The sequence below is a fragment of the Psammomys obesus genome, unplaced genomic scaffold (genome assembly GCF_907164565.1).
Source record: "Psammomys obesus unplaced genomic scaffold, mPsaObe1.curated_primary_1811, whole genome shotgun sequence".
NCBI lineage: Eukaryota > Metazoa > Chordata > Mammalia > Rodentia > Muridae > Psammomys > Psammomys obesus.
Window position 1 is genome coordinate 50,647,560 of NW_026585504.1, and position 17,354 is coordinate 50,664,913.

A 17,354-nucleotide genomic window follows, 5' to 3' on the forward strand; every position below is an offset into this window, starting at 1 on the left:
CCCTCTGTTTCCCAATGTTGGTATGTGGGTGGGAGGGGGTTCGATGCCTGGCTTCTGTTTTAAAAGGACCCAGGATCTGGGGATCTGCAGATTCTCAAGGGTACACTCACTTAGAGGCAGGTCACTTGGTAGAGATCCGGGTATCCGGGCTCTTTGCTCTCTGGTTTGGCCCTGCTTCTTTGATGTGCTCTGCCATCTCAGTGTTGCTGTCACTGCCAGGTTATGAGGTCCTGCTGCAGCTGGAGATTTCAACGTGGTCACATCAGTAGGGATTGGGGTAATCAGGCTCTCTGTTCTCTGGTTTGGCCCTGGTTAGTCTTAAACTGGAGGGCTGATGTGCCCCGCCAGCTCAGTGCTGCTCCGCCGCCAGGTTAGGAAAGTCCCACTGTAACTGGAGACAGGATTGCTAGTCCAGATGCTTTCTGGGAAGTCCTGGGGTCTCTCCACTGTGCTCTCCAAGCTTCGGAGGCCCAGCGCCTGGTGTGCCTAGTTTGTATGGCGTTTCTGCCTGGTTTTGGTGAGTATATAGCGTATTTTCTGTCACTGTGGGATTGGCTAGTCCGTACTGTCAGTGATCTGATCCTGTGGAGCCAGTATGGTGGCCAACAGACTCGGGCCCTGGGAGGATGGTGCAGCTGCCGCGTGAATCTGGGACTCCGAGATGGGTACTGCTAGCATTTGCCCCTTAAGGGCTTGGAGCTCTGCCTCAGCAGCTGCAGACCCCAGGCAGTTAGGTCTTCACTGAGAAAAATGAGTCTGCTGTGCCGAGGAGGAGGGAGGTCTGGGGGAGGGTTAGTGCCGGGAGATCAAAAGATTGTTTCTCACCTTCCCCAAACAAGTGACTGGAGACCAAAGTTTTCACCTCCTGTGATGTTCCCTGTTGTTTAGAAAGTCTCTCCGTCCCCGGCTTCAGAAGTCCTTCCACTCACCAACTCAGAACTTTATCTCTTCCACAGCTCAGAAACTGTGTGTGCTAGTCACCATCTTGGCTCTGCCCCTTGCTTTAAGTATTTCAATCCTCACTCCCCACTCAGTTGACTCTGCCAGGGTTCCAACAGGCTGACTAGCACCATACTTATTTATGTAAGTCAGATAGATAGATAGATAGATAGATAGATAGATAGATAGATAGATAGAGGATCAGCAGAATAAGTATACACACATGCATACATACACAAACACAAATGTTCTCTCTTTTTTTTTTTTTCCTGTGGATTATCATGAATGAATCTTCTTTGTGACTTCCACCTCTTGCCTTTTGGTAAGAGCTATCCCAAGTGTGATAGGAAATATTTCATTGCCATGGGTTTTGCCATCCCTTATGATTGATAATATTGGCACTTTTCCTGATATATCTTGAAACACAGTCTGGATATCATTGCTCACATCCCACAGATTTTACTTTTTACTGATCATTTGATTTGCCGGCCAGAGCCAGGTCAAGATAGACCAAATATCACTCACTCATTTATTTTTGCGTTCACTACTTGCATTTTAGTCGTATCAATAAAATATTATTTTAAGACTAATATCAAGGATAATTTTCTAATAGTTTTTTCTGTATGTTTTGTTCTTTCAAGACTAATAATAAAATTAATAGTTTCTATGTCAAGTATATTTTTATAGAGTTAGACAATGATAAAATTGCATGATTTGGTTGTAGCTGGCTTCCTGCAAGGCATTTATGAACAGACTGTCTGTCCATTCCTCCAGTGACTGCCAAATATGATCTGACCACACATGCTTGGATTTACACCTGGGCCTTTAATCCATTATCTTTGTCTCTATATATATTTCAACAACAGTATTATACAGTTTTGATTATTATGCTTTTCCAATATAATGAGAAATCAGGGACTGTGATGCCTACAGCTGTCTACAACTTCATGACAATTTTAGTATTACTCACAATAGCCAAGATGTGGAATCAAGTTAAATATCAATGAATGAATGACTAAAGAAACTGGGCTTCTACATACACAGAAATAAAACACACATAAATATATATGCACATAAAACACACACTGGAAAATTACTTAGCCTCAAAAAGTTGAACTCTTCATCTGAAAAGAATGCTAATAAAACCAATATCATGTCACGTGAAATAAATCAGCTATAACAAAAAAAGGAAAGTATGATTTCACTAATATCCAAATTCTAAAAATGAAATACAAAAACAAAGCCTAATTGCAGAATATAATGATACTTGACAGTACCTTGGGCTTTGTCAATTTACGAACATGGACTTTATCATGAATACACAGTCTTCTTAAAATGAAATTATGATAAAATGTCCTCATTAGACACACAAGCACACACAGTATAAATAGGTAAAATGATTTATGTGCAGAATATCTTTTATGTGTTTATTTTTATTTATGTATATATTTATTTATATATGTGTGATAGATGAACGCATGTAGGCAGGTATGTTGTCCCATGTGGGCCAATGGTGAGGCCAGAGATTTATTTCTAGTGTTTTCTTTTCATGGTGGTTTGTGCGACTATATCTCTGACTGAATCTGAAGCTCCCTGATTCAGAGAGGCTGACGGGCCAGAAGCCACACTTAACCCTTGTCTTTGACCCAGGACTGACTTACAAGAGACACCTGACCTTTTATGGGGGGCTGAATACTGTAATGGTTCCACATGATTATACAACAAGCATTTTGCCATTGAGCTCTATCCCTAGCCCCTTCCAACTAATTTATTGAAAAAAAAAATCATTGTATGATACGTACAAAGTGTCACATTTTACTTTTCATTTGTCTACAATTTTGTTAATTCTTCTTTTGAAAAGCTAGAGCATAATATTGAAGTTACCATTATCTATGTCCCCATTCTGTTTTCATACTACATAAATACTTAAATCCTCATATTAGTTCTCTCTTAAATAATAGCGATACACAAACACACATACATATTATGCATACATGCATTATATGTAGTACCTAGAACAACACACTAATTAAAACTACTCTTCGCATGAAACCAGAATTATATTAAAAATACCTATAGCTATTTTTAAATAACTTAGTAATTATTAACTTTCAACCAGATAAATGCACAGTATCTAAATATTATTAAATTTCATACTTAAAATTCATTATTAATTAAAGTCACTGGAAATATAGTGCTCATGCCCTTCTCTTATCTATTCTATTCACCAGATGTGAATAGAATCGTGTGGTTTAGTGTTAATAGGCAGTTTCACAGAATCTAAAATCACCTAGGTGAGAGACTTCTGGGAATGCTTGTGGCATTATCTTGATTTCTTAATTGAGATGATAAGAGTTGCCCGTTCTGATAGGTGGCACTTCCTTGATGGGATACTGGGTTGTATAAATAAAGAATGATCTAAATACTGGCCTCCATACATCATTCACCACTTCCTGATTATGGGTGTGATGTGATCTGCTGCTCACAGTCCTGTCATCTCTGATGGACTAGACACTTGAACTGTAAAAAAGAATAGATTCTTTCTTAATTTGCTTCTGTCAGAATGTTTTGTAAATATACATATGACCCATGAGATGCCAGTTACAATACATAACCCCTTATAACCACACAAGGCAAAGAGCTGAGTGCTGTTGGTCAACACTATTGCTCTCTCTATAAAACAGCAGAAATGGTGTTCATGATGGAAACTCAGGAGAGCATCCCCTGGAAAGTACCTGATGAAGAATGCACAATGGTCACTGCATTCACATCAGTGTCCATCAAGGAGCCACAGCTGGATTCTGTCAAGGTCCCTTGGACAGTCACAGGTGCAATGCTGGCATGGCGGAGAGCTGCCTTCAGTGGTGCTATGTGGTTGTATTGGACCGAAGAAAGGCATCCAACAAAACCCACGGTGTTTGCTTTAGCAACTTCTGGATCCAACCCAAGAGTCTCTGCAATGAATAAAAAGAACCACAGGTTTGAGTTTCTCAAAATAGTCTATGTGTTTTGCTTGACTATTAACTAAAATGGCTGGAACTCCCTTGTTATCTGAATAACTCCTTACATACCTCTCTTCCTGTTGTTCTTAACTACACATTTACTGTAAGTATCAATACATCATTCACCCATACCTCATGGAAAAGGGCTATGTCTATCTCTGTTTTGAAACAAAAATGTTTTGAGATTCAAATTTTTCATTCATGTATTTTTTGAACTGTAGAAATAGTAATGTAGCTCCATCATACTCTAATCAAACCCTATCTGTTTGAGGAAATTGTATATCTGGATCACCATTTGTCTATGGATGCAGGTGATTAACACAAGCAAGTCATAACACTTCTTACAACATTTGATTCACAATTGCAACAAGAGAAAAACAATAGTAAGGAAAAATGGTGTTAGAAATGAAAGCAGGTCTCACAGAGATGTATCATGTTTTTTGTCTCAAGGAAGCTGAGGAGACTAAATGAGTAAGCATTTCTACCTGCATCACTTCTCTTCATCATAATGATTGAGCACTAATTGCAGAGAAGGCTTTTGCCTATGAACATATTCAAATTCCTAGGGTATTATTTTCTTTTTTTTATTAATTCAAATTACATCTAGGTCATAGTCTGCTCCCTATTGTCCTGCCAGCTCCACCCTCTCTCCCACATCCCTTCTCCCTTATTCCTGAGAATAGGGGAACCCCCTATGCACTCCCTCTTCCTCCCATGTAGCCTGGTAATAAAGTCCCATCAGAAGGAAGTGATAAATAAAGCAGGCAACATAATCCATATCAGAGATATAGGCTGTAACTAGTGGGCCTACATGAAGCCTAAGATGCCCATCCAACTTTTCTTCTTGGGGTTTGTGCATTGTAGTATGTCTATCCTATACTATGGAATGAAAACCCACTTAAAAGTGAGTCATATACGATGTGTGTCTTTCTGGGTCTAGGTTACATCACTCAGGATGATCTTTTTTCATTCTGTCCATTTGTCTGCAAATTTCATGATGTCCTTGTTTTTAATGACCGAGTAGTATTCTGTTGAGTAAATGCACCACAGTTTCTTTATCCACTCTTCTGATTGAGGGACATATAGGTTGTTTCCAGTTTCTGGCTATTACAAATAAAGCTGCTATGAACATGGCTGAGCAAATGTGCTTGTTGTATGCTGGAGTATCTTTAGGGTGTATGCCCAGGAGTGATATAGCTGGGTCTTTAGGTATGGCTACTCCCAGTTTTCTGAGAATGTGGCAGATTGATTTCCAAAGTGGTTGTACAAGATTGCACTCCCACCAGCAATGGAAGAGTGTTCTCCTTTCTTTACCCTCGCCAGAACATGCTGTTCCTTGAGTTTTTGATCTTAGCCTTTCTGATAGGTGTAAGATGGAATCTAAGAATAACTTTGATTTGAATTTCCCTCATCATCAAGGACAATGAGCATTTCTTTAAGTGCGTATCCACCATTCAAGACTCCTTTGTTGATCAATGGAATCAAGTTGAAGATGTAGAAACAGACCCGCATAGCAATGCACACCTGATTTTTGAAAAGGGATCCAAAACCCTACCATGGTAAAAGACAGCATCTTCCGCAAATGGTGTTAATCTAACTAGATGTGTACATGTAGAAAGATGCAAACTGAACTATATTTATAACCCTGCACAAAAATCAAGTCCAAGTGGGTCAAAGACCTCAAAATAAAACCAGGTCCCCTGAAAAATAGCACTAAACCTGGATCTTCTTGTCCACACCACCGAAAAGAACTGCTTGTGTTTATCTTTGAAGGCAAAGTTGAGAGCCTGGGTGGGGAATTATCTGATGACATTGGCCAGGTTACCATGCCAGAAGGACAGGACTCCCTGTTCCCTGGAGAAATGAGCCACGATGTCTAAAATGCCCCTGTATTGCTTATGTGCCCTGATTTGCTTGCTGGCATGCTGCATCTGCAGCAATGGCTTGACCTGCTCAATGGGTGCTACTGCTGCCTTAGAGATGGCTGCAACCACTGCATGAGCCAAGAATTCCTTGGTGAAGGACACAGTGGCATCTGTCATTTTGAAAGGAAAAAGAAGCAGCAGCAACTGTTGGACAGAACTGGGTTGACAACTGCCTTTGACTCCAGAGCTCTTTATTCTCTCCTGTTTATCTGATAATAACAACACTTAAATATATTCTTTTAATTTTTTAATGAATAACAGATTCTTTCTGGGGGTCTGTTTTTTCATTTATTTGTTTATTTGAGACAAGGTCTCAGTAGACAGTTCAGACCAGCTTGAAACACAATTCTCCTTCCACAACCTCCCAGGTGTTGAGATGACAGGCATAGGCCAACCCATTTCTCTCAAAACATATTTTCATTAAATGTAATACCACAATATACAATAGAATTCATAAACTTACGCCCCATCTCGGAAATTTTGAGCTTTGATTAACATCTCCCTATGGTAATTGCATGTTATTAGTGGTATTAGACATGCTATTATTAGTGGTATTAGACATGCTATTATTTTTATTACTTCTATACAGTTCCAAACTCCTTTGCCTAGTTTTGATGTCCCTTCAATATATTGAAGAACTGAAATGCAAAGGTTGGGATATTTACTGGAAAGTTTCACATCATAATTATTTACCGTTGAATAAACAGTTACTCAAACTTTGAATTATTTAGTTGATAACTTATTACAGACTATTTTCTTCAGTCATTCTAAAATTTTATTTTTATTAATTTTATCATTTTTATTCATGGGGTGTGTGTATGTGGTGTGTGTGTGTGTGTGTGTGTGTGTGTGTGTGTGTGTGTGTTGAACGTATACCACCATGTTTGTGAACATGTTCTCAGAGACCATAAGTAGACATCAGTTTCCTTACTGGGGGTCCTTTGGAAGAGCACCAGGTTCTAACCACTGAGCCCTCTTGACATCTCCTTCTTCAGGCATTTTGAAATCTGACTTTCCATATCAATTTGGAAAGATTTCATAGGATTTGCAAAGCCAAATAAAGAAGCAAGAAGGCACTCTTAGACTGAATGCACAAAGGTCAGCATTGTTGCAAGTTTTGACGTGGAGAAAGGAACAAGGCTAGTCCAGGAGAACTGTTCAGGCAGGGTTAGTGGAATGTTTTATTATTTAAAAAAGTACAAGAAGAGGTCAGAAACTTGCTCAAAAAGACTCACTTATGGAATGTAACTTGACATTTGCTATATGTCAAAAGTCATTTATGGTATTTGAATCCCTTAAGTGTAATAAAACAAGCCAGGCAGGGCCACATGACCCTCACTTGTAAAAGTAAAGTGTTGTACCAGAATAAAATATAAATAAGGGGAACTGTTGTAAATGGAGATACAAGCAGAGAATACAAGCAAAGTGTTTTACCTTTAAAGTTCACTGTAGCTGGAACCAACAGAGAAGTTAACTAGACAAAATATCCAGCATTAGGCCTAGGACGACGGTTCAGCTGAATCTAAGTTCAACTCCACAGTATCCACAAAATGCTTGAGCATAGACACCTGTAACTCCATTTGTGGGATGGGGATAAAGAGCAGGTGGAGACAGGAGAATTCCTGGGACTTTCTTCCTGACATCTTGTTCCAGGTTCTTTGACAGACTCTGTCCCAAGGAAATAAGTTGTATAAAGTGGTAGAGAAGTATGCTTGGACCTGTGTTGCTCTCTCTGTGTGTTCTCCATCTCTCTAACAAGTAAAGTTTTCAGATGATACATCTTAGAGGAGAGAGGTGATGCTGTGACAGAAAGGAAGGAATACTGGCACATTGCGGTAGGGGTTGACTGGGCATGTAAAAGCTTCCCCAGAAAAATTAATAAATTCTATTTCAGAATATTTATGAAAGCAATGGGCTGATGTGAAGAGATTTGGATCCTTAGAAAAATCTACTAAAACCTACCAGTGAACAGCCTCAGAAGCCGATGTTTTTCTCTCCTCAACATGAAGAAGGGAGAGGATATGTTGTTGGGATATGAGGTAAATTAAAGCACTTAAGTGTGGATATATGATCACGTTTCATTGTGTATGTATATATATATGCATACATATATAGGCATATATATATATATATATATATATATATATATATATATATATATATATGGAATTCTCTAGGATAGAGGGAAAGCATAATAATAAAAAAAAAGCTAAGTTCTCCTTTGGTTATAATAAAATGCCCAGATAGTAAAGATTATGCTGTATAAAACTAAAGCTTTCATAAAATATAAAAATAAGAGAAAATATTTAGATTTTAATATTTACGATTAGGTAATTATGGTACACATGGCTCACAGTTTCAGAAGCACTAGTGTGGTGTAGCTCTTTCCTATTTGAAATGTTTATTTCCTATAGAAAGCTTCTTGGATATCAGGATCTAAATAAAGCTCAAAAGGTTCAGAAAACAAAATGCCTCAACTTTCCAGGGAGTTCCTGAAACTTACGCGTTGGACAAGATAATCGCCCAGGGCAAGGGGACTTTCCAACCAGTCAAGCACCCCAAAAGCTGTACAGAGAGCTTGAGGGATGTTTCCTGAGTCATCATCTGGGTGAGGTGGGATTTTAAGTGATTCTGCTGCCTTTCAGCCTTTAGGCTCTTATCTGGGGTGAATAGAAGTTTGTTTGCCTCTTACAAGAAGTCACACAACTGGCCTAAGAAGATTTCCTTGGAATGGATGTAATTGAACTAATGTATTTATTCTTGTGTTTTATGTTGCTGTGATAAACCAAAACAACTTGGGAAATAAAGAGTTTAACTGGCTTATACATCAAAGTCACAGTCCATCATTGAGGGAAATCAGGGTAGGAACTCAAGTCAGAAATCTTGAATGAAGGATGTTTAAGTGGTTCACATTTTCTCTTGCTTTCTGTCACATTCACAGCTAACTTTTTGATATAGCCCAGAAATGTCTACCTAGGAAGGGTATCATCCAGAGTAGGTCGGGCCCTCCTACATCAATATCAGTCAAGAAAATGTCTTATAAAATACAGATACAGGCCAATCTGATCTTAGCAATCTACTAAGTAAGACTTCTTAGATGACTCAGGATTGTGTCCACTTGACTACAGCAGCCAACTAAAGAAGTAGTTAAAACATGGAATGAAATTTTAGAATTTTTAAGGATTGAAGCAAAGCATGTACAAGGCAGAAAGGAAGAAGATACAAAGAAGAATTGGACCAGCAAAAGGTAATTTTGGAGCAATAGTTACAAGACACATGGAGATGAAATTCTCCACCTTCCAATGTAATTTTCTTATTGTGCATTCATTGCACTGATTTTCACCATAATGTCTGTCTCCTTCCTGCTTATAGGAAGTTGTTCTCCTCAGTTCTCTACCTCGGACAACTAGAACCCAGTTCTCTATATGAAGAGTGATTCTTTAACCCTAGGAAAAGGAAATAATTAGAAAAAAAAACAGTAAACACTTCCCAATATCAACAGTGATACACCTTCATGAGGAACGTAGATGTCAATATATCTAAAAGGCTTTCAATCTAGGTAATTAAAACCATGGATTTCTACCTCCATAGTGATGACATGTCACCTGAAACTATTTGATGAGACAAGTTTTGTTCTTTTTCTACCTTCATTGGTTTCGTTTGAGCTCTGTTAAGACTCCATGTAGAACATTTCTCTCCAATATCCTGAGCCTTCTGTGACCTAAAGCTAAACGAACACTGTATTCAGAATTTTGGTGGTCATGTAAATCTAACTGATGCATGCCACTATCTTCTTTGTTTATAATGACTCAAAATACTTTATAAGTTAGGACAATGCACTGAGTCTTTATATAGTTTCAAGGATTCCTCCATAGGTGACATGGCAGATGCCTTCCTCCATGTGCCAAGTTGAAAGTCCTTTCTTCAGGAATCCACTGGACTTCTTCCTAATGGGTGACCTCCCAATTTTCTACACTCAACACATGATTCTTTTCTGTAACGTTTTCCCCCAATGTACACACACACACACACAATGACACACATGTGCACCCATAGGAACACACATGTGTATACTTATTTATGTACGTATTGGTGTGTGTATGCATGTGTATGTTTATTGCTTCATCATTTATTTCATTTTATATCATTTACAAATACAGCTGTTAATTTCTATGAAGAAAGTATAGAAAATTTGTATGCAAGTAATTAGTATTTTATTTCTTTAAAAATATAAATCTTTGTCCACAGAAGTTGCTAATAAACATTTTGGGGTGTTTAAAGGAGCTGCTTTTGCATAGGGCCTATAAAATAGTAGATCTTATATATCCCTGATTTAGTTTAAAATATTTAATGCCATTAGATGTATAGATAGTTGTACCAATAGAAAAATGATATGATGATAAGTTAGATGGTAGATGGGTAGATAGATGTGATACAATATAAGAAGGCAAACAGTAAAACCAAGCAAGTTAATGTAGGTACCAAATGTCTACCACAAATCTCAGAACAGTGTGGCCTACACATGAGCTTAACAAGGACAGCAAGAGACATGATAAAGTAGATCAAGAAAAGCCCAAAAAGCCTCAGCCCCACACAATGAACTACAGGGAACCGAGGACTGATGAGACCAGGAGAAATATACTTTTCTAAGAGAGAGAGAGAGAGTGCACCAAGTGGTTATTCAAAACCAAATTGTCAGATCTGAAAAGACATACGAGTAACATTGCACAGGCTGAGTAAGATATATTTATGCATCTAGGAATACGTGTGTGTATGTGTGTATGTGTGTGTGTGTGTGTGTGTGTGTGCACAGATCTGTATATAACAACAATTAATAAAAGACAAATTCCATGAATTTGAAAGCCAGCAGGAAGGAGTATATTGGAAGGATTGAAAGGAGGAAAGGGAAGGGAAAAATTATGTAAAAATAATTACAAAAAAAATTAAAAGTCTACCTTTGAAAACCCATTACTTCAACTTAACAATGCACTTGCTGAATAATAGAACATATGTTAATTGGTTGCCTGGCAGCAAGCATCATTCAATGGCACCTCTGTGGACATGAGACAGTTAATGCTGAATTGCAAAGACATTAGCAATAAGAACAAAATTTTTAATTCTAGGTATAATACTATAGGGACATATCCTACATTAAGTATATTTTCCACAGAAAAAGTAGTTTTGAGGGTTTATGCTAATATTTAAAAGCAGTTGTAGAATTCATTCTTTGGATTACAGATACAAAAGGATCTCTCCTTCCCAAGACAATTTTTACTGATTTAATGTAGAGTCAGAGATGAATGAGAGCCATGAACTGGTTTATTCCTTATTCTGACATTTTTTTTAAAGTAAATGAGCAAAACTAGGGCATTTCATGTCCCAGCAGCAACTCTTTGAACAGAGTTCAAATTAGCTACAAAAGTGTAGTAAGTGCCCTGAAGTGGGACTTGACATCAAAGAGTTAAGAGGCCACTAAAGGGAAGTCATACTAGGCACCTTCAAGGGTTTGATGCTCTTCCCTTTCTTAGAGTTGGCATCTTGTAAATTTTATCCATTAGAATATATATATATATATATATATATATATATATATATATATATATATATTCATTCTATATATATGTCAAGTAACAAAGCTCAATGTACAGGATATAAACAACAATGATTAATTCTCTTATATAACAATGTGCCTGTATTCATGGGGAGCTTTGAACACAGAACTTCAGAGTGGCCAGTATGCGGCCATCTCAGGCTCAGGCTGGACTGAAGTGTTCATGTAGTGCCAGGCATCACAAGAAGGAAACAGAGATAGAAAAGAAGGGTTGGGAAAATAGTTTAATCAGTAAAGGGCTTACCGTTAAAGTTTATTGACACAGCACCAGGTAAAAAGCTGAGGATAGCAAGATATAACTGTCAGCACTTGAGAGGTCAAGAAGGGAGTGTCACCAGGGCTCACTTAGCAGAAAGTCTAGACAGTCAGTGAGCTCCACTGAGAGACCCCATCTCAAAAAATAAGACAGAGAGATCAACAAAGACACCAAGCATTGACCCTTTACCTCTACATGTAGGGACACACATACATGTACGTACAAACATGCTGGTACTCATGTGATTTTCTCCTTTTAACTCAATGCCGGAATGCAGCATTTAAAGTGGGCCTGCACTCAGTCAATCCATCTAGAAACTTTCTCACAGACATGCCCAGAGCTGTTTGTCCAAGATGACTCCAGAGTCTGTCAAGTTGACACTCAACATAAACAGGTCACCACAGAAACTAGTAACTGTTGTGCCACAATGAAAGAATAGGAGGCTCAGAGGACATGTTGAACATCTCAGCGTATCTGATGGAGGCTGAGCCCAGACATGATCTTCCTGTGGCAAGCACAGTGGCAAAATATGCTTAGTTGGATGAACATTTTCTTTGACTCAAACTAAATTCGATTCTAAGTTTCTGTTCTCAGAGTTTAGTAAACAGTTTCTCCATGACCTCATTAACCTCCCACCAAGTGTGCCCTTACAGAGCCAATCTCTTTTCCTCCTGAGGAGAGCCAAGCTTAACTGACCAGTAAATTAATGAGCTAATCATGTTTGATGATTGCTGACTGTGCTTTTCCTCAAGATGGAATGGGCACACATGTATGTGTGTGAGTGTGTGTGTGTGTGTGAGTGTGTTCCTGTGGGTAGAGCCAGGAGTCAACACCTGATGTCTTCCTTGGTCATTCTCTACTTTTTTTTTTTTTAAGACAGACTCTATCACTGAATTGGGAACTCACCAATTTGGATCTATTTGCTTGTTTGTTTGTAGATATAAATAAATGCAGACTTTTTTTTTTTAACTTGGATGTGTACTGCAGCAATTTTCTTCTTATAAGATGACTTTAAGATGTCCAGCCAATGCCCCTATCTCATTCAGTGGTAGAGAGATCCTCCTGTATAGTCACCCTCCCCCATTGCTGGAGAAACAGACACACATCCAGGTTTTATATGAGTGCTTGGCATCTCAGCTTAAGTTTTCATTCTTGCATGGCAATCGCTTTACAAACTGAGCCATCTCCCCAGATTTTTAAATACATTTTTAAAGGATTCTTGGGAAACGTCCTGATGAAATGAGGTAAATTTGGGAGATTTAATATAAAATGTTTGTAACTACTGTGATTAGGAATTGCTAATTGATGAAGACAGAAGCACAGAGCCTGGTCTGTGGGCTCTGAACAGAGTCTGAGCAGCTAGAAGAGGCACACCACAGCACACATTGACAATTGGGATTGCCAGCCCAGAGGTCCCATTGGCCCAGCTCCTCCCTTTCTCCAGTCTGGAGAGCTGCCATCCTCTGCAGCTACAGAGTCTCCTGGTTCTCTAGCTTCTTGCTGCACTGCATGCCTCCTGCTTTTCCTACAGCTAAGCTTCCTACAGTCACAGCGAGGGTCCTCCACTTTTTCATGTCCCAGAAAAGAGCAAGCCAATGTGTCCACTGACTTTTCAACGAGATCACTGACCTCTGAGGAGTAGCCCTTGGCCTTAAAGTCACCATTTCCCAGTCTTTTTTTTTTTTTTTTTTTTACTATATACATTAATTTAGAGTTCTGCAATTGGACCAGTGACCCAAGAGGGATGGCTCCTGGCCTCACGTTACCATTTCATGTCATTTTTATCACATACATTTAACTTAGAAAATAGAGATTTGTCTAAAATTGGAACACCACCTTTCCTCTTTGTCCATATAATTCTATATGTCACAAGAATCAATAATTACACTTTTTATTATATTTGATATAACATAAGTATCAGAAAAGCAGCTAATGTGGCTTAAATAAAAAGTTTGTTTCAGCCCAAGTTAATAAGAACTCTAACTTTAGGCAGCTGAGACCTAGTATCTCCTTTTGATTGTAGATATGTCCAGATATGCAAAATTTTTCCCTTAGATTTTTCCTTCATTGTTCACACACTATAGTATTTAATATCTTCTGTATAAAATGATGCTTAGAGGCTCTAGCCATCACATCTCCTTTGAACATAAAATGAAAAGATGTACATATTTGACAAGCCAGGCCTTCTGGAAAATACTCCTTATAGCCAGCCCATCATTGAGAACAAGGGCACAAGGCCATTCTCAATTCAGTGAAAGCTAGGAAGTATGCCAGGTTTTAAAATCTAGGAACATTGGTCCCTTAAAAAAATATGAGAATTTCAAACTGAGAAATGTCATAGTGCTTTATTAATGAAGGAAAAATACTACTTGGCAGTTTAATAAACACTCCCTGAAAGTGTTACTTTTCATCCAGTTAAATATTTATATAGTACATACTTCAGGCATGGGGTTTTATCATTAATAAATCAGAATCCTTCAGTTGAACAGGCAGTTTTTCTACTTATTAACATTGTTTCCTTGGACATCATACCAATCATTTTTGGAATCTTTTTAAGACTATAAACAAAAGATGAAAGATGTTTCTAGAGTATAGCTGACTAAAGACAACAGGAGAGGGGATGGAGAGATGACTCATTGGATAAAATGCTCCCATGCAAGCATAAGGACTTCAGTTTGATCCCCAGAACCTGCATAAAATGGGATGGTGCTGCTCAGTTGTGAAACCAGCAGTGGAGTGGAGGAGACAGGGGCTGTTGGAGCTCACCTACCATCCCTCTATACCAACTTATGACTCCCAGGGCCCAGTGAGAGACTCTTTCAAAATCAACATCTATAGCTTCTGAGAAAAGACATCAAGGATGACCTCTGACTTCTTTAAAGTCAGGTGTATACATAAACAGGGGAATCTACACACAAACTTATGCAGAAATACACATACACACACACACACACACAAATCTCAAACAGATAAAAGAACAGTGGCTCTTCATGTGCTCTTCACAGACAGGGTCTGTTTCTTTTTCCCTTTGAATCTGCATTGCCTTATTGTGTATTTCTCCACTGGAATTCATTTCTCGATTGGAAGTGATGTTGCCAGCTCTACATTTAAACTTCCCCCAGACATAAAAAAAAAAAAAATCATGTGAAGATACTCTAAAAATTATCAGACTTCCATATGTCTGGTTTAGGCAACATGCATGGAAGTGAATCCTTTATAGACTGGAGTGACTGAGCTTCCCTTGCTGCAATATTCCTATGACATGGTCATCAGAAGACCTAAAAAACCAGCCTAATCCAGCAGGAGCTGCTCCCACTCATAACCTTCAAACTCAGGATGTTGGAAAACAGATGCTATGTATGCTCTTAGACAATGTGGTGCTTTAATGCCTAATAACAGATTTCTGGAACCGTATGCTAGCTATCTGTTGAATGTACGGAGCAGTACTAAATGTCTACAGCTCACTGACAAGCACGAGGCAAACGATCAATGTTTAAACCACATCCTCATGCTGAATAGCCTCTCTGTGGAAGGAATGCCGTCCAATGCAGCAGTCTCTGAAAACAAAAACTGCATATTCCTATTTCACTGTCACTCAGCTTTTTTATCACTGCTCCTCTATTTTTTTTTTTGTCATTTAATGTTTGTCTATAATTGTACATACTGCAGAATTGGGCTAATGTCTTGTGTGCTTTTTATTGAAGACTGAATAGTACAATAAAGTACAGATGATCTTTTTTAATTTTTTATTAATTATACTTTATTCATTTTGTATACCCCCATAAGCCCCTCCCTCTTCCCATCCCGATCCCACCCTCCCTCCCCTTTCTGCATGCATGCCACTCCCCAAGTCCACTGAAGGGGAGGTTCTCCTCTCCTTTCTGATCTTAGTCTATCAGTTCTCATCAAAAGTGGCTGCATTGTCCTCTACTGTGGCCTGGTAAGGCTGCTCCCCCCTCACGAGGAGGTGATCAAAGAGCATGCCAAACAGATTATGTCAGAGGCAGTCCCTCTTCCCATTACTATGTAATCCACTTGGACACTGAACTGCCATGGGCTACATCTGTGCAGGGGTTCTAGGTTATCTCCATGAATAGTCCTTGGTTGGAGTATGAGTCTCTGGGAAGTTCCCTGTGTTCAAATTATCTTGTTCTGTTGCTCTCCTTGTGGAGACCCTGTCCTCTCCAGCTCTTACTATTTCCCACTTCTTACATCAAATTCTATTCACTCTGCCTAACAGTTGGCCATCAGGCTCAGCATCTGCTTTCATAGTCTGCAGGGCAGAGGCTTTCAGAGGCCCTCTGTGGTTGGTTCCTAGTTTGTTTCCTGTTTTCTTCTTCTTCTGATGTCCATCCTCTTTCCCTTTCAGGATGGGGATTGACCGTTTTAGTTAGGGTCCTCTCTCTTGCTTAGTTTCTTTAGATGCACAGATTTTAGTGGGTTTGTCCTATGTTGTATGTTTATATGAGTGAGTATATACCTTGTGTGTCTTTTTGCTTCTGGACAACTCACTCAGGATGATCCTTTCCAGGTCCCACCATTTACCTGCAAATTTCATGATTTCCTTATTTTTCATTGCTGAGTAATATTCCATTGTATAGATGTTCTACAATTTCTGCATCCATTCTTCAGTTGAGGGGCATCTGGGTTGTTTCCAGCTTCTGGCTATTACAAATAAAGCTGCTACAAACATGGTTGAGCAAATGTCCTTTTTGTGTACTTGAGCCTCTTTTGGATATATGCCTAGGAATGGTATGGCTGGATCTTGGGGAAGCATTATTCCTAGTTGTCTGAGAAATCGCCAGATTGATTTCCAGAGTGGTTGTACAAGTTTACATTCCCACCAGCAGTGGAGAAGGGTTCCCCCTTTCTCCACAACCTCTCCAGCATGTGTTGTCACTTGAGTTTTTGATCTTGGCCATTCTCATGGGTGTAAGTTGAAATCTCAGGGTTGTTTTGATTTGCATTTCTCTAATGGCTAATGAGGTTGAGCATTTCTTTAAGTGTTGCTCTGCCATTCGATATTCCTCTACAGAGAATTCTCTGTTTAGCTCTCTTCCCCATTTTTTAAGTGGATTACTTTGTTTGCTGCTTTTCAGCTTCGTTAGTTCTTTATATATACTGGATGTGAGTCCTCTGTCAGATAAAGGGTTGGTGAAGATTCTTTCCCAATCTGTAGGCAGTCGCTTTGTTTTGATGATGGTGTCCTTTGCTTTGCAGAAGCTTTTCATTTCATGAGGTCCCATGTATTGATTGTTGCTCTTGGAGCCTGTGCTGGTGGTGTTCTGTTCAGGAAGTTTTCTCCTGTACCAATGAGTTCTAGGGTATTCCCCACTTTTTTTTTCTAGCCGATTTAATGTGTCTGGTTTTATGTTGTGGTCTTTGATCCACTTGGACTTCAGTTTTGTGCAGGGTGATAAGTATGGATTTTTTTTTTCTACATGTAGACATCCAGTTGGACCAGCACCATTTGTTGAAGATGCTATCTTTTTTCCATTGTATGGTTTTGGCGTCTTTGTCAAAGATCAGCTGTCCATAAGTGTGTGGGTTTATTTCTGGGTCCTCTGTTCGGTTCCATTGATCCACCATTCTGTTTCTATGCCAGTACCATGCAGTTTTTA

The 17,354-nt window shown here is 38.9% G+C and overlaps 1 protein-coding gene across 2 annotated transcripts in view; it reads right to left on the bottom strand.

Moving 5' to 3' along the window:
• The window catches only part of LOC129672149 (contactin-associated protein like 5-1), a 784,596-nt gene that overhangs the window by 12,413 nt on the left and 754,829 nt on the right, over positions 1 to 17,354 (bottom strand). For both annotated transcript variants that reach the window (XM_055601442.1, XM_055601432.1), the window contains exon 22: positions 3,675 to 3,893. In XM_055601442.1, the coding sequence (XP_055457417.1) occupies positions 3,675 to 3,893 (219 nt within the window). The remainder of the gene's footprint in view (positions 1 to 3,674; positions 3,894 to 17,354) is intronic.